This window comes from Mirounga angustirostris, unplaced genomic scaffold, assembly GCF_029215605.1.
Source record: "Mirounga angustirostris isolate CCGP_5_RB_7025 unplaced genomic scaffold, mMirAng1.0.hap1 SCAF_5, whole genome shotgun sequence".
NCBI lineage: Eukaryota > Metazoa > Chordata > Mammalia > Carnivora > Phocidae > Mirounga > Mirounga angustirostris.
Genome location: NW_026991713.1, coordinates 170351647 through 170369312, shown reverse-complemented (window position 1 = coordinate 170369312; position 17666 = coordinate 170351647). Strand labels below are relative to the sequence as shown.

At 52.5% G+C, this 17666-nt stretch overlaps 1 protein-coding gene and 1 long non-coding RNA gene across 9 annotated transcripts in view; one reads left to right on the top strand and one right to left on the bottom strand.

Annotated features, from left to right (window-relative positions):
* Positions 1-17666, top strand: part of LIMK1 (LIM domain kinase 1) — a 51786-nt gene that overhangs the window by 16197 nt on the left and 17923 nt on the right. For 2 of the 5 annotated variants that reach the window (XM_064593105.1, XM_054507634.2), the window contains exons 9-15: positions 45-131; positions 435-566; positions 1713-1772; positions 2049-2114; positions 4425-4581; positions 6095-6150; positions 6406-6563. In XM_064593105.1, coding sequence (XP_064449175.1) covers positions 45-131; positions 435-566; positions 1713-1772; positions 2049-2114; positions 4425-4581; positions 6095-6150; positions 6406-6563 — 716 coding nt within the window. Of the gene's footprint in view, positions 1-44; positions 132-434; positions 567-1712; positions 1773-2048; positions 2115-4424; positions 4582-5031; positions 5529-5550; positions 5939-6094; positions 6151-6405; positions 6564-6661; positions 8023-17666 lie in introns of those variants that run through there. The other 3 variants (XM_045875517.3, XM_045875518.3, XM_064593106.1) reach the window with 3 other exon arrangements.
* The window catches only part of LOC123844729 (uncharacterized), a 41914-nt gene continuing 33594 nt past the window's right edge, over positions 9347-17666 (bottom strand). Inside the window, exons 5-7 of one of the 4 annotated variants that reach the window (XR_008506133.2) lie at positions 15104-15239; positions 13305-13351; positions 9347-11579 (exon numbers count right to left, since the gene is read on the bottom strand). This is a non-coding gene — a long non-coding RNA (uncharacterized LOC123844729). The remainder of the gene's footprint in view (positions 11580-13304; positions 13352-15103; positions 15240-17666) is intronic. The other 3 variants (XR_010411981.1, XR_010411980.1, XR_006790830.3) reach the window with 3 other exon arrangements.

The window sequence follows — 17666 nt, the reverse complement described above, 5'->3', positions numbered from 1 at the left end:
CTCTGATGGTACTGAGTCGCCGTGCCTCGGTGTCCCCACAACAGGTGACGCACCGGGAGACAGGCGAGGTGATGGTGATGAAGGAGCTGATCCGGTTCGATGAAGAGACCCAGAGGACATTCCTCAAGGAGGTCAGTGAGCAGAACTGCCACCCCCTCAACGGAGAGGGGTGACACAGGGTTCCGGGAGGATGGGACGCTCGAGTCACACACTGGAAGAAGAGAGAGTATCTCGCCAGGAGAGCGAGAGGGGCAAGGGCATCGCTGGGGGTGGGCGCAGCGCACGCAGACCACACGGTGGCCGGCAGGTGTGGCGTGGGCCGGGCGGGCGGGGACTCGTCCACCTTCGGGACTGGTGGTGGCCTCTGGCGGGGCAGCGGAGGGAGAAGGAGACTGGGGCACAGCCCCCGGCCTAGCCTGTCTGCACCCCACCAGGTGAAGGTCATGAGATGCCTGGAGCACCCCAATGTGCTCAAGTTCATCGGGGTACTCTATAAGGACAAGAGGCTCAACTTCATCACGGAGTACATCAAGGGGGGCACCCTCCGGGGCATCATCAAGAGCATGGTGAGTGCCCGGGCAGAGGCCCCACCTGCTGCCCCGTCCCGCCACCAGCACTGTGGGCCCTGGGCAGGCAGCTGCTCTCTCGGCCCCCTCGGCCCCTTCAGCGGGCTTGGCCTCCGGTCTCCAGGGCCCTCCAAACCCTGATTCTGAATCAGACAGGGAGCGACCAAGTCCCAATTAAAGCTCACGTCCAGAGAGGGCAGCAGCTTCGCCGAGGGGACACACAGGCTGTTTCGGGGTGGCCGCCCTGTGGACCCCCGGCCTGGCCCAGAGCAGCCAGACCCAGCCTTACCTGCCATGGGGCGGAACACCTCAGGAAAGGCACCTTTGTCACCTCTCCTCTGGGAGCTTTTTTACTATTTACTATGTTCTGCAAAATTCGGAACTTTGTTGAAGGCCTTGGAGAAAAATTGCAAATGTAAACTGAGAACGTATTTGGGGAGGAGCTTGTAAGCACCTGGTACTCTCGGACGGTGCCCCATCTCGGCATCCCCCGAGCCCAAGCGCTCCTGTTCCCTTCCTGCACCCCAGATGCCTCCTTCCCTCAGGCTGGGTCCCTGCAGGCCCCTAAGGTGCGACTTCTCAGAAAGAATTCTGTGGTTAAGTACAATTTGGAAACGCCGGGCTACACCCTCTTGGGCGTCCTCACTGCACTCTGGTCTTTTATATGCTCTGATGTCCTCAGCCCCCACTTGAGGTCTCCGGCGGGGGTGGGGGGATGGGGTGAGAGAACCAGGCGTCTCCCCGGATGAACTGAGCCCAGAGCCCTACTCGCTAGTGCTCAGTAGGCGCTCTCATTGGCCCCGTCTGTCTCTGCCCGTACAGGAAAATAGGTGCAGATTTTCTAAAAACCTGAAAGAATGGGATTGTGTTGAAGATAGAGGGTTTTTTCCCCCAAAGAGCTGGATCGGGAGCTACAGAGGAGTATCCCCCACTTTATGTTTGAAATCACGTACTGGAAAATGACGTTTTTGAGTTAATCCACCCACACCCCTTAGATGCGGACAGGTGTGGGGGCAAGAGAGAGTTGGGGGGTGGGGGTCATTGGACTCTCTGGGACACCTGCTGCCTTGGCTTCTCTCTGCCCCAACCGTTCTGCCACCATGACCCCGTTGGCCCATCCTGGCCCCTTCTCTCCTGCCCCCTCAGGACAGCCAGTACCCGTGGAGTCAGAGGGTGAGCTTTGCCAAGGACATCGCTTCAGGGATGGTGAGTAGGCTTGGGGAGGGGGTGGGAGGGGGTGGGGGCTGGGTGATCTGCCCCCACTTATGAAAAGATTCTGTCCCACTAACCTAAAACTTGATGAGGAAGTCAGAGACAGAAGCTATCAGGAAACTCTGAGAAAGAGCAGGGGGGGGATCAGATGGGGGTGGGAAGAGCACCCCTCACTCGCCCGATTGGGGCAGCCTCTGGGGAGCCAGGGCTGGGCTGGGCCGGGACCCCTCAGCACAGCGGCCTCCTGACCTCCATGCCCCCTGCCCCCAGGCCTACCTTCACTCCATGAACATCATCCACCGGGACCTCAACTCCCACAACTGCCTGGTCCGAGAGGTGAGCCGCCTGGGCCCGGGGAGGGAGACCGCAGGAGGCCCGCCCCGCACACTCCTAGCCTCGGGGGCCCTTTTGGGGACCGGGGTCCTGGCTCGCCCCCTCCACTCCTCCTCGGGCCATGCGGAAGTAGTGCTAGGAGGCAGACGACCCGGCTCAGCCGTTTACTTGGACTGTGGCTCCAGCCCTCTGAGCCGTCAGTATCCCAGGTTGTTAGGAGGCTCTGAGAAATGGATAAAGGAGAAAGTGACGGGTCATCTGTGATGGCTCGTGAGCATGGCGTTGCCAGAACAGTCCACGGCAGGGCAGCCAGGCCTACCACACGCCGCAGGAACCCTGCAGGCCTGGAGCAGGGCCTGAGCCGGCCTCTGAGAGGCTCTAGGGCCACATACTGAAGTGGGGAAGTGCGGGGTGGCGGGGGGAGGGCGGCGAGCCCAGGGTCTGAAGGGTGGGGACGGAGGGGACCATAGGCTGTCCACAGGAGGCAGTGGGGAGTGGCCGACCATGCCCAGCTGGAGAGGTAGGACACGCACATCACAGAGAACCACAGACTGGATGGCTTGGAATGACTGAAATGCACTCGCAGGGTTCAGGAAGCAAAAGGTCCTGAACCAAGGTGTTGACAAGGTGGGCTCCTTCTAGAGGCTCTGAGGGTGAATCTGTGCCATGCTTCCCTCCCGGCTTCTGGAGGCTCCTGGTGCCGCTTGGCATTCCTTGGCCGGCAGCCACGTCATTGCAGCCTCTGCCTGAGTCTCCCCGCCGTGTGTCCTCTTCTTACAAAGACAGCAGGCACTGGATTTAGGACCCCCCCCCCCCCGATCTAGCATAACCTCATCTGAACTAGTAGTATCTGCAAAAGTCCTGTTTCCGAATACAGTCACTTTGAGAATTTAAGTGGACATGAATTTGGAGAAGGAGACTCTTCATTGCACTACAGGCAGGTTGAAATCAGGCCTGGAGGAAGAAGTTTCTCCAGGCAGGCTTTTGCCAAACGAATTCAGTACAGGAAGTGTTTCAGGCCTGGCGGTATGACAGGAAGCAGTGAGTTGATCACCCTGGAGTCGGCGGGGCAGGGGGTGGGGGCGGGTGTCTCAGCCCACTGGGAATTTCCAGGAGGCTCTGGGGGCTCGTGGGCTCAGAAGGCAATGCGGGGAAAGCAGTGGGCGGTGAGCACAGACAGGTGGGCGAGGCTCGAGCCCTCTCACACTGCTCCTGCTGGCGATGAGCGTCACCGCAGGGCTGAGCCCATGTGGTGTGCGAGGCCGGGAAAGGGTGACCTGTCACAGCTTCCACTCTGCAGCAGGGGGCAACCCCTGAGAATCTGATGAGAGTTGTGAGCCCCCCCCCAACCCCCGCATCCCCAGAATCCATCTCTGCACAAACCAAAACCTCTGCCTACCATTTGTGGCCTCTGAGAATCCGGTGGTCACCCGTGGCTGGTCTCCCTGGAGCTGTCTCCCATAGCAGGGTCTGGGCCCTACCGTACCGTTAGTCCCTGGGGGACTCTTCAAAAGTGGAGGCCCTCAGAGGGATGGGGCGGGAATCAGTGCTAGAACAGTCCTGGCAGACCCCGCGCATGCTCAGCCCCTTCCACCTGCTGTCTTTGTAGTTTTCTCTAGGCAGCTGTCTGCGTTGGTGTCACTCCCAGAGGTGACAGAGTCCTTCCCTTCAGAGTGAGCCTGGTCCTAAGCCCCGCCTGGCTGGGGCCCTGCCGCCTCCACCTCTGTGCCCACTCCTCAGTGTCCGGGCACCGTGGCCAATCCTGGGGCTGGCACGTTAGCGGACCTCCCCAGCCCCCTGACTTGGCACCAGGGCCCCAGGGTTCCCTGCCTGCCCCCTGGCCTTCAGGGGGGCCCCCTCCCTGATTGTCCCATCTTGCGGGGGATACACAGCCGTCAGCATCTCCACTCCGCGGGGTTCCGGGCCTAGAGGGGCTCCTGCAAACTGAAAACAGTGGAGCTGACCAGCTGGATGGCCTTGGGCAACTTTCTTAACTTTTCTGGGCCTGAGTAATATCATGTGTAAAGTGGGTATAAAAACAACATGCACCTCCCCAGACTGTTGGAGGGAGGAGTAAGAGAGAAAGCTGTCCGGGGCCAAGCAGAGGACCTGGGTCTTGAATGAGAACCACCACCTCCCTCGCACAGCCGGGTGGCCCCGGCGCCCTGATGGGGCGGACACAGTACTCCCAGACCCCCAGGTGTCCGAGGCGTGTCCTCGGAGCCGTCTGCGGATCGGGCCCGACTAGGCGTGGGGTGCGCAGGTGGTGCCAGGAGCCTATCTCAGTGAGGCCCCGCTTCCTTGTCACGTCAGAACAAGAACGTGGTGGTGGCCGACTTCGGGCTGGCCCGGCTCATGGTGGAAGAGAAGACACAGCCCGAAGACCTGCGAAGCCTCAAGAAGCCGGACCGCAAAAAGCGATACACGGTGGTGGGCAACCCCTACTGGATGGCGCCCGAGATGATCAATGGTGAGTGGGCCGGCCCGCCCGTCACATCTGTCCAGGCCCAGCGGGTCCAGGCAGGTCTGCGGCCCCCCCAGTCCCCGGCCCCTGCCTCCTCCTCGGCTCCCTCCTTGGGTCCTGTGACTCCTTTCCTGTCCCGCTGTAACAAATCACCACCCGCTTGCCTTAAAAACCAAATTACCACCTAGTCCTGGGAGTGGGAAGTCAGCGTCGGTCTCGCCGGCCTGAAGTCAGGTGTCGGCTGGGCTGGGCTCCTTCTGGAGGCTCAAGGGGAGAACGTGTTTCCTTTCTGGCCTCTAAAGGCTGCCTCCATTCCTTGGCCTGAGGCCCCTGCCTCCGACGAAGGCTAGGACCCTGGCACCTTTTCTGACCTCTGTGTCCATTGTCAGGTCTCCTTCCGTGTCTGCCTCCCTCATAAGGACCTTTGTGGTTGTATCGTCCTCTGTCCATTTCCAGATCCTGAACCTAATCACACCGGCAAGGCCCATGCAAGGCGACATCTTCACGGGGCCCAGGGAGTAGGTGGTGGACAGCCTGGCCCGCCCGGGGCTTCTCTCCCACTCCATTTCTTTTTCATCAGGCCCCTCACCCAGTGACCCACATTTGGCCCACACGGTGCGCTATAAAGCCCCCGCCTGGGCAGGTGCACACATGGGGTCAGGGCGGGCAGGGCCGGGGGCATCTCGGCACCAACCCCACCCAGAGTTAACATAACCGCTGACTTAACCTGCAAAATGGGGCTCCCTGCTTTTAGGGGGGGCTGTGAGGCTCAGCTAAGGTTTGTAAACTAGTCAGAATCTGACACGTGAGAGCAGCCGTACGGGTTGTTTTTAATGTCCCACGGTAGATGGTCTTATTCCCTATGTCACAGCTGAAGAACCTGAGGCTCAGGGTCTGTGCCCATCCCTGGGGCTGCCATCAGCAGATTTCCACCAACTGGGCGGTTTAAAACAACAGAAATGTATTCTCTCATAGTTCTGGAAGCCAGAAGTCGGAAATCCAGGAGAGCCGTGCTCCTTCCAGGGATCTGAGGGGAGAACCCACTCCTTGCTGCTTCTAGCTGCCGGTGGCGGTCTCGGGCTCGTGGCCCCGCCGCCTCTCCCATGTCTCCTCCTCCTCAGTCTCTCTTAGGACACTTGTAGTGGTGCTTGGCGCCTGCCCAGATAATCCAGGATTCTCTCATTTCGAGATCCTTAGCGATCATATTGGCAAAAACCTTTTTTTCAATAAATGGTCACACGTCCCAGGGGTTTGACATGGATATTTTTCAAGGCCACCACATGGTCCATGACTTGCTTGGAGTCACAGCTGGTCAGTGGCCGAGCTGGGCCTGGAACCCCCTGCCCAGGGCTCTCATCCTCATCCCCCAAAGGTTTGCTCAGACCTGGTGGGGTCAGGGGGGGCGAGGGGGCGGAGTCTAAGCCCTGGGCCCTTGGAGGCTGCTGGCCTCCGCCTCCTGGCCTCGGCCGGCGGGCCGCCGATCCAGCCTCACCTGCTGACAGCCGGTCTCTTCACCCAGGCCGCAGCTATGACGAGAAGGTGGATGTGTTTTCCTTTGGAATCGTCCTGTGCGAGGTAGGTCCAGGGGCGGGCGGCAGTTGGCATGAGGCTTGGTGGCTCCTGTCCACTCCCGGGCTGCAGGCTGCAAGTCTGCAGGGGCCCCAGGTTGTGGGGGAGCTCCTGGGAACAGGGCTGCCCACAGCAACCTGCATCCCTGGGGGGCGTGGTGGTCAGGCGGGTGCCAGATCAAGTGTGACCTGTTCCCAGCCCCAGGGACCCCTCCCCCGCCCCCCGCCCCCGTGGGTAACTGCTGGGCCTTGTGCGGGACAGATCATTGGGCGGGTGAATGCGGATCCCGACTACCTGCCCCGCACCATGGACTTTGGCCTCAATGTGCGAGGCTTCCTGGACCGTTACTGCCCCCCAAACTGTCCACCGAGCTTTTTCCCCATCACTGTGCACTGCTGTGATCTGGACCCTGAGAAGAGGTAAGTGCGGTCGGGGCTCCGCCGGGAGCAGCCCTAGGGGTGGGGCCAGTCCCCCCGCCGCGGAGCAGAACCCACCACCCCACCCACGCGTCACCCAGGCCCTCCTTCGTGAAGCTGGAGCAGTGGCTGGAGACCCTCCGCATGCACTTGGCCGGCCACCTGCCACTGGGCCCGCAGCTAGAGCAGCTGGACAGGGGCTTCTGGGAGACCTACCGGCGCAGCGAGAGCGGACTGCCTGCCCACCCCGAGGTCCCCGACTGAGCCCCGGCCGCCCCCGTCCCCACCGCCGGCACCCACTCCTCTGCGGGTCGTGGCCGGCTGTGGAGCCCTCGGCCAGGCGGCAGGCGCCCAGACTCCTCCCCCAGTGCCAGGCCCCGACTAGCCTCCTCCGTCCCAGGGGCCGTGGCCCCTGCCCCATCTCTGCCCCTGGCCCCAGAGCTGGCCTGGCTGCATACACACCGTCACCTCGCCCTGCCTTACCTCTGTCTTGGTGGGGCCAGCCCCTCTCGCTTCTCCTCGCATGAGCTGGAGGGCCCGCGTGAGTCCCGCCCCATCCTGCACCCCGCCGCCCCCAGCCGTCCCATGCACACCCCATCTGTCCGCAGCCCCTCTGGGGCCGGGCTGGTAGACAGCCTCGGCCCGGGCCCACTGACGGCTGGGTACGTAGGGGAGGGCGCGGGGTGGGGGGGAGGCCGCGTTGCTGGGGTGAGTCAGCCCCCCGGCGGGGTGTCTCAGTAGCCACAGGTGTTGATAATTACCCAAACCCCCAAACACAGAGAGGTCTGCCCCGTGGAACGGAAGTCCCCGGTCGCTCAGCCACAGGCCTCTCTCGCTTTGGGTCCCCATTTCTTTCCTGAAGCCACTTTAGTGAGAAGCAGGGTGAAGGGAGGGTCCGCTGGGGGAGAAGGGAGTCGCGTCCCTGGGTCAGGGCTGCCGGGAGGAGCCACAGGGGGACGCTGGGCCGAGCGACGAGGCAGGTGTCCACCAGCATCCCAACCCCCGCAGTTCATCTCAGCACCCCTCCCGGGCTTCTCCCCCAGGCTCCCCCCGCCACCCACGGCCCTCTGTCCTCTGGGTTCTTTCTGTGTAATCTATTTTTTAAGGAGAATTTGTATTATTTTTTCATACGGCTGCAGCAGCTGCTGTCGGGGGGCTTGGGGTTTTATTTTTCTGGCGGGCGGGGGTGGGGGGGCCATTTTGTCACTTTGCCTCAGTTGAGCGTCTAGGAAGTATTAAAACTGTGAAGCCTTCTCAGTGCACTTTGAACCTGGAAAACAATCCAAACAGACCCATGGGACTACGAGTCCGGGAGGTGGGACGCGTCCCCTCCGTCCAGGAGTCGTGATGTCTAAAGAACAAAACCCAGACTCAGAACAATAAAGTAAATTCCATACTCCCCACCCAGATTCCCCGTTGCCATGTGTGTCTGGGGCCCCCGAGGATCCAGGAACGAGAGCGGCACTTTGTGACTAGAAGCCCGATAGGAAGACAAGAGTGGAGGGCAGGTGGGGACAGGCGCAGGGCGGGAGGGGGGGGACCGCCCAGCCACTCGAGTGGAGACTTCTCCAAGGCTGGGCTTGGGAGCGGGGAGATACTAGGGAATGTATTGCTTTCATATAATAGTAAATGTTCTCTTCTTTCTAAAACTTAAGGGATCCAGTCAGGAAAACAAATCGCACTAGCTCTTTGACATAGAGAGCGTTTGATACAGGGGATTGTTTCACGCAGCGGCTGAAAGTCCGTGTGGAAGGGTAGAAAGCAGATACTGGGCTAACCAGAGATGGTGAACTTCGGGAAGCAGCTACCGCGCCCCTGGCAGGGGCATTTAGGAAAGAGGGGGTTACTTTAGCCATCTGGGGTTGGCATATCAAATCACCCCTTAAACTCAGCGGCTTGAAAGAACAGTGATCGCTCATGACTTTGTCAAGAATTTGGGAGCAGCTTGGGTGAGTGGTTTTGGTCACATACTGTCTGGGCTGCAGTCCTCTGAGGATGTGACTGGAGCTGGAGGGTCCACTTCCTCCCATGGCTGCAGGTTGATGCTGGCTGCTGACCAGAGGCCTCAGTGCCTGTCAGGGCCTCTCCACAGGGCTCCCTGAGTGTCCCTGCAGCATCCTCTAGAGCAAGCATCCCAACAGAGCCAAGCAGAAGCTCTACTGCCTAGTCTCAGAAGCCTCAGCATTATTTCCACCACATTCCACTGATCACACGGGCCAACCCTGATTCAGTGTGGGAGGGGACTACACAAGGCCACGAATACCTGTACCAGAAGGGATCTCTGGGGCTCATCTGGGAAGCTGGCTAGGACCTTGGAGGGAGGAGCCCTGTGAGACCAGTGCTTGAATTTTTTAAGGTTTTTTTTTTTGAGGGGCGCCTGGGTGGCTCAGTTGGTGAAGCATCTGCCTTTGGCTCAGGTCATGATTTCAGGGTCCTGGGATCGAGCCCTGCATGGGGGGCTCCCTGCTCAGCAGGGAGCCTGCTTCTCCCTCTCCCTCTGCCCCCGCCCCGTGCACTCTCTCAAATAAATAATCTTTATTAAAAAAAAAATTTTTTTTTTTAAAGATTTTATTTATTTATTTGAGAGCGAGAAAGAGAGAGAGAGAGCACGAGAGGGAAGAGGGTCAGAGGGAGAAGCAGACTCCCTGCCGAGCAGGGAGCCCGATGCGGGACTCGATCCCGGGACTCCAGGATCATGACCTGAGCCGAAGGCAGTCGCTTAACCAACTGAGCCACCCAGGCGCCCCCCCAAATTTTTTTTTTTTGAGAGGGAGAGCACGCACAAGCAGGGGAGGGGCAGAGGGAGAGAGAATCTTAAGCAGGCTCCACACCCAGCAGGGAGCTCACGACCCTGAGATCATGACCTGAGCCAAAATCAAAGAGTCTGGCGTTTAACCGACGGAGCCACCCAGGCGCCCCTGCAGTGCTTGGATCTTTGATGTGTGTTGTGGGGGGAAAGGCTGGATTCTAAGCAGTTGATGCTGGAACTTCTAAGAAGGTGGGTGCAAAAATGGTCATTGCTGGAGCCCAAATCTGCCACTGCTGACTAGTGTGGGAGAGCACAAGAACGAGAAAGTCCCTTAGCTTGTTTCACTTCCAGGTCTCCCCCTGCTGCCAGGGAAGCCTGGGAAATGTAGTTTTCAGCTGTCCAGCAACAGCATCACAGAGAATGGAGTGGGTGTGGGCCTGAGACAGAGTAACCAGCCCAGTCCACCTCTTTGGCTGCTCGTCACATGTACACATCTTTCTCCTGTATTCGATTTCCATATGACTCTAACAGCTTTGTGCTTCCCCCCAACTAGGAGTGAGGATTCTTTGTGCACCCATCGTTCTCTTCCTAAAAGGGAGGGACAGCAGCATGCTGGGGTCACCATATCCACCACTCGGACTCCCCTTGAGTGTTGTGTAACTTAAATAATGAAGTTCACCATCCTCATCAATACGTTTACATCAAATAAGGGAAGTGGCGGGGTGGGGGGGAAGTTAGTTGATGGACACAGAAGCAAAGAAGAAAATACCCAGAGCTGCTGTGTTCCTCACTTCCCCAAACCGGTTCTCATGTCATAATTCGATTTTTTAACCCTTATAATGAGATACAATTCACATGCAAGTCACCTACTTACAAGATAGTTTCTAATATCTTCACAGAGTTCTGCGACCACACCACAGTTTAATTTTAGAACATTTTCATCACTGTCTTGACAGTGTCCTTTGATGCACAGAAGTTTTAAATGGTGATGAGGTGGGCAGATGGCTTAAAAGACACAAACAACCAAAACTCACCAAAGAAGAAATAGAAAATGTGATCGATTGTTTATTTACCAAATGAACTGAATTTATAGTTCAAAACATTCAGAAAAGGAAAACTTCAGGCCCAGAAGGTGTTACTGGCAAATTTAAAGGAGGAATTCTACACAAGTTCTTCTAGAAAATAGAAGAGAAGGGAGCACTCCTTAATTCGTCTTATGAGCTCAGAATTACCCTGACACCAAAATCAGATACAGGATAAGAAGAGAACAATTTCACATCAATATCATTCAGGAATAGAAAAGCAAAAGTCTTCGGCGAAGTATTAGCAGATAGAATCTAGGGCTGTCTAAAAACAATATACTATGACCACACAGGCTTTATGCCAGGAATGTACTAGCAGTCCCAATATTTTATTTTATTTTTATTTTTATTTTTTAAAGATTTTATTTATTTACTTGACAGAGAGCGACACAGCGAGAGAGGGAACACAAGCAGGGGGAGTGGGAGAGGGAGAAGCAGGCTCCCCGCAGAGCAGGGAGCCCGATGCGGGACTCGATCCCAGGACCCTGGGATCATGACCCAAGCCGAAGGCAGTCGCTTAACCAACTGAGCCACCCAGGCGCCCAGCAGTCCCAATATTTTAATCAATCCATGGAAAAACCACAGCGATACACCACTTCACACCCACCAGGATGACCATAATCTTTTGAAAGAAAGAAAAGGAGTGTGGGAGAGGATGTGGAGAAATTGGAACACATGCTGATGTGAATATAAAATAACGCAGCTACAGTGTAGAACAATTTGGCAGTTGCTCAAAATGTTAAACACAGAGTTACCATTTGATTCTGCAGTTCTCTCAGGTATATGAACAGGAGAAATGAGAACATACATACACACGGAAACTCGCAGGTGGAGTTCATAGGAGCCAAAAAGTGGGAACAACCCAAATGTCCATCGGTGGATGAATGCGTAAACATCTGGCATGTCCACACAATGGAATATTACTCTGCCTTAAGAAGGAGTGAAATACTAATGCACACTACAACAAGGATGAAAACACTAGGCTAAGAGAAAGAAGCCAGACAGAAGAGCTCACGTGTTGATTCTGTGTACATGAAGGGTCCAGGCAAATCCACGGAGACAGGAAGTAGATTCATGGGGGAAGAGAGGATGGGGAGTGACTGCTAATGCGTATGGCGTTTATTTGGGGGATGAAGAAAATGTTCCAGAATTCGATAGTGGTGATGGTTGCACAACCCTGCAAACATACTAAAAACCACTGAATTATACACTTAAAATGGTAAATTTTAAGGTGTGTGAATTATGTCGCAGTTTTTAAAATCATAATATTAGATGATACCAAGTGACGCTGAAAGCATCTGGCAAAAATTCAACATCCATTCCTGGTTTGGTTTTTTTTTTTTTTTAAGATTTTATTTATGTTTTCAACAGAGAACGATCGAGCGGGAGGGAGAGGGAGAAGCAGGCTCCCCGCTGAGCAGGGAGCCCAATGCAGGGCTTGATCCCAGGACCCTGGGATCATGACCTGAGCTGAAGGCAGGCGCTTAACCAACTGAGCCACCCAGGCGCCCCCATTCCTGGTTTAAAAAAAAGAAAATCTCAGCAAATCAAAAATACGAGGTAACGTCCTTAAATTGATTTAAAGGCTACAGAAAAACCCACAGCTAACATTATACTTAATGGTGAAAGAATATGTGCTTTCTTCCTGAGATCAGGAAAAAGGCAAGGACGTCCATCCAGCCTCACCACTCCTAGTCACCATTGTTCTGGAAGTCCTGGTCATTGCAGGAAGACAAGGAAGTGAACAAGAAGTAAATGTGTACAGGGCACCTGGCTGGCTCAGTCGGTAGAGCATGTGACTCTTGATCTCAGGGGGTTATGAGTTCAAACCCCACATTTGGTGTAGCGATTACTTAAAAATAAAATATTTTAAAAAATAAAGGGGGCGCCTGGGTGGCTCAGTCGGTTAAGCGTCTGCCTTCGGCTCAGGTCATGATTTCAGGGTCCTGGGATTGAGTCCCGCATCGGGCTCCCTGCTCAACAGGGAGTCTGCTTCTCCCTCTGCCTGCCACTCCCCCTGCTTGTGCTCTCTCTCTCTGTGTCAAATAAATAAAATCTTTAAAAAAAAATAAATAAGGGGCACCTGGGTGGCTCAGTCGTTAAGCATCTGCCTTCGGCTCAGGTCATGATCCCAGGGTCCTTGGATCAAGCCCCGCATCGGGCTCCCTGCTCGGCGGGAGGCCTGCTTCTCCTTCTCCCACTCCCCCTGCTTGTGTTCCCTCTCTCACTGTGTCTCTCCCTGTCAAATAAATAAATAAAATCTTCTAAAAAAATAAGTAAAACTTAAAAAGATGCTTCACATCACTAGTCACAGAGATATGCAAATTAAAGCTGTAATGAGGGGCACCTGGGTGGCTCAGTCGTTAAGCGTTTGCCTTCAGCTCAGGTCATGATCCCAGGGTCCTGGGATCGAGCCCCGCATCATGCTCCCTGCTCGGCAGGAAGCCTGCTTCTCCCTCTCCCACTCCCCCTGCTTGTGTTCCCTCTCTCGCTGTGTCTCTCTCTGTCAAATAAATAAAATCTTAAAAAAAAAAAAAAAAGCTGTAATGAGGTGCAACTCACACCTGTTAGAATGGCTAGCATTTTTAGAACTGACAATACCAAGTGTCGGTGACTATGTGAAGCAACTGGAACTCTCGCATACTGGTAGCAAGAATGCCAAATAACATGGTCACTCTGTATTCCCACAAAGATTTTTTTTTTAATTTATTTCTTTGACAGAAAGATAGCAAGAGCAGGAACACAAGCAGGGGGAGTGGGAGAGGGAGAGGGAGAAGCAGGCTCCCTGCCGAGCAGGGAGGCCGATGCGGGGATCAATCCCTGGACCCAGATCATGACTTGAGTGGAAGGCAGATGCTTAACGACTGAGCCACCCAGGTGCCCCTATTCCCACAAAGTTAAACATACACTTACCATATACTTCCCATGCAATGCTGCAATCCCACTCCTAGGTATTTACCCTAGAGAAATTAAAAGTTATGTTCACACACTCCCTGTAAGTACATGGATGTTTCTAAAAGCTCTATTCATAATTGCCAAAATCTGGTAACAACCCAACTTCCCTTTAACAAGAAAATGAAGACTGTAATTGGTACATGCAGTAACATGGATAAATCTCAAAAGAACTGTGCTGAGTGAAAGAAGCCAGTCTCAAAAGATCACATACAGTAGACTTCCCTTTATACGATTTTCTAAAGACAATAGGGATGGAAATCAATAGGGGCCAGGGATGAAGGTGAAGCAAGGATTTGACTACAAGGGGCAGCAAGAGGAAGTTTTTTGAGGATGACTGAACTGTTTTGTATCCTATTGTGGTGGTGGTTATATGAATCTAAATGTGTTAAAAACACATAAAGCTGGGGGAGCCTCGCTGGCTCAGTCCGTAGAGCATGCGAATCTTTTTTTTTTTTTTAAGATTTTTTTTTTTTTTTTTTTTGAGAGAGCGAGAATGAGAGAGAGAGTACATGAGAGGGGGGAGAGTTAGAGGGAGAAGCAGGCTCCTCGCTGAGCAGGGAGCCCAATGCGGGACTTGATCCTGGGACTCCAGGATCATGACCTGAGCCAAAGGCAGTCGCTTAACCAACTGAGCCACCCAGGCGCCCAGAGCATGTGATTCTTAATCTCAGGATCATGAGTTTGAACCCCACATTGGGGGTAGAGTTTACTTTAAAAAAAAAACAAAAAAACACACATTGAGCTGTAAGCAGAAAAAGAAGTCAATTTTACTCTATGTAAAGTTTTTAAATAATAGTTTTTAAAAATCTAACCAGAGCAGATGGAAGCCAGAAGAAAATATTTGCAACATATAGAAAATGTTTGCAAACAGTGTGACAAAGAATTCTATAATATATAAAGTGTTCCTACCAAAAAAGAGAGAGACTATCAAACTGGATTTTTAAAAAAATTTATATGCTGTTTATTTTTTTATTTTTTAAAGATTTTATTTATTTATTTGACAGAGAGACACAGTGAGAGAGGGAACACAAGCGGGGTGTGGGGGAGAGGGAGAAGCAGGCTTGCTGCTGAGCAGGGAGCCCGATGCGGGGCTCGATCCTAGGATCTTGAGATCATGACCTGAGCCAAAGGCAGACGCTTAACGACTGAGCCACCCAGGTGCCCCTTATATGCTGTTTATAAGAAACAAACTTGAAATTTAATGATAGAGTACGTTAAAAGTAAAAGGATGGAAAAAGACATACCACACAAACACTAATTTTTTTAAGCTGGCTTGGCTATATTTAGATTTGATTCACTTTGATTAATATCAAAGTAGTCTAAAGAACTGTGAAAATGAAAAAAAAAGAACTGTGAAAATGATTAAGGATAAAGAGCGATTTACATAATAATAAAAGCGCCAACTAACCAAGAGGGCATAACTATCTAAAATGTGTGTGCACCTATGGGCACCTGGGTAGCACAGTAGGTTAAGCGACCGACTCTTGGTTTTGGCTCAAGTTGTGATCTCAGGGTCGTGAGATCAAGCCCCACAACCAGCTCCGCACCCCAAGACAGGCATCGGGTTCTGCGCCTCCGCATCAGGCTCCGTGCTGAGCACAGAGTCCGCTTCGGGCTTCTCCCTCTCCCTCTGTCCCCCCCCCTTCAAAAAAATGCGTATGCATCTAAAAACATTTTTTTGAAATACATGAAGCGAAAACTAGAACTAAGAGGAAAAATCAACATCACACCCACTTTCCAGCCATGTGAAATAGTACCTTTGAATGGATCCTCCAGCCTAGTGAAGCCCTCAGCGGACTGTGAGCCCAGCCAGTCTCGTGACTGCAAACTTAGGAGAGACCCAGAGCCAGAACTGTCCGGATAAGCCACTTCTGAATTCTAGGCCCGAAGAAACTGTGAGACAGAAACGTTTAATTATTATGTTCAGCCACTAAATTCTAGAGTCATTTGTTACACAGCAATAGACAACTGATAGAGCCACCAAAAAACCTGTCTGGTTCTTTGACCAGGACTTTAAAGCCCCAAGCTCATCCTTTTCTTTCCGAACGGTTTTCCTTAGCCATTTTTTTTTTTTAAGATTTTATTTATTTATTTGACAGAGACAGAGACAGCGAGAGCAGGAACACAAGCAGGGGGAGTGGGAGAGGGAGAGGGAGAAGCAGGCCTCCCGCCGAGCAGGGAGCCCAATGTAGGACTCGATCCCAGGACCCTGGGATCATGATCTGAGCCGAAGACAGTCGCTTAACCAACTGAGCCACCCAGGCGCCCCTTCCTTAGCCATTTGTTTCCACACTACATTGGGTTATCGAACTAGGTTATCTAATTCATTGGGTAGATTATCCGGGCTCTTTATGGTCTCTTTATGCCAGCAGATACCAGAATCCCATTTAAATTGGCAAGATGCTCTGTGTTCAAGGTCAAAAATCTAACCAAATTAATTTCACAATCCCATTTTGAAGGTCCATTTCTCTTTCCTGCTGGTTTCCTTCTAACTTCTGACAGTGGGAGGCACTAAAGGGACCTTGCAAAATGGACAAAGAGGAGAAAGGACTTCCTTCCAGTTTTCCAGGGGTTGTCTGTATTTCTCAAATAGCAGCAACCACTTGGTTTCTGCCCCCAACCACTTGCAGGATGCAGAGCCCAAGCTGCCCATAGTTCTCTCTTTAGTGGTCCGAGCACCCCCTGCAGGACACACCACCTCCTCTGTAGTCTGGGCACCAGTCAAGGGCATCCTTTCCTTAGGGTCCTGAACACCAGTTAGAGCTCTTAGCCCTGGTAAATCGTAAGTTTTTGTTTCCCTTATCCTGACTGGTCCCTAATTGCTACAGTACTTGGTACTGGAATGGGGTTGAAATATTTGCTGGATAAATTAATGAATAAAATAATGTGTAATTGAACTTGAGCAAGATCTAGGACTCTCAGCTGCCATCTTACCTTGAGGATGAAGAGCTGAATTATTCATTCAGTAATTACATCATTCAACATTCACTCTCTGTCTACGCTAACCTCTCGACCACTCCATCAAACAAGTCCATCAGCCCCTTTCTATTTCTCCTTCTTAGCACTGTAAATTTCAGTAAGACTCAGACTTCACAACCCTCTGTTTGAATAAGAAATCCAACAGATTTGGAGTTTTATTAATTTTTTTTGCAGGTGGGGAAAGGAAAAAAAGTGTCAATGATCCTGTCCTGACTTAACAAAAAGAACCTTAATTATTTGTATTTTTATATACATCAAAAGTACATACATCAAATTAACCATCATTACAAGGGCAACAAGTTATTAAATAACTAGAATGCCGACTTTTGGGGATTACTGGTTAGAGTTCACAGAATATAGCAAAACACCCTGAAGTCTGCATGTCTTAAAAGACTCATTCAAGGGCGCCTGGGTGGCTCAGTCGGTTAAGCGACTGCCTTCGGCTCAGGTCATGATCCTGGAGTCCCGGGATCGAGTCCCGCATCGGGCTCCCTGCTCGGCGGGGAGTCTGCTTCTCCCTCTGACCCTCCTCCCTCTCATGCTCTCTGTCTCTCATTCTCTCTCTCTCAAATAAATAAATAAAATCTTAAAAAAAAAAAAGACTCATTCAAAAAAACTGCACTACTAGAAGGGGATTATACATTTGCGTACTCTCATGTCAGTCAGGAGTGCAGAAGTGATACTTTGTGAATGCTCTCAATTTACTACTTTATCAGAAACCGCTTTATAACACTCAATGTCTGCATTTGTGCAGCTGAAGGACAACAGCACATGTTTTATACCTAAGATTTTGTTCTAAGATTTATTTATTTGAGACAGAAAGGGAGCACAGGGAGGGGCAGAGGGAGAGGGAGAGAAATCCTCAAGCAGACTCCCTGCTGACCACGGAGCCTGAGGCAGGGCTCGATCCCAGGACCCCGAGATCATGACCTGAGCTGAAATCAAGAGTTAGACATTTAACCGACTGAGCCACCCAGGTGCCCCAGATTTTCTTGATTGGCAGCATCTTCAAGCCTACTCCTTAAAATTCTATTAATTAGCACTGGGGAAAAAAAGACCTAATAAGCCTAAAATATAAAATATGGAAAACAAACTGCCAAGATAATTCTTAGGCAAAATTTACACACAGTGACATGCACAAATCTTAAGTGCCCAATTTGAAGAATACATGTCTAATAAATGTATACACTCAGGTAGCCACCATGCCAATCAAGATAGAGAACATTTCCATAGCTCCAGAAAGTTCCCTTGGGGCTTTTCCTATCAAGCCCCACCATTACCACCCCAGAGGCAACCACTGTTACGATTTTTATCACCCTAGAACACATTTGCCCGTTCTTG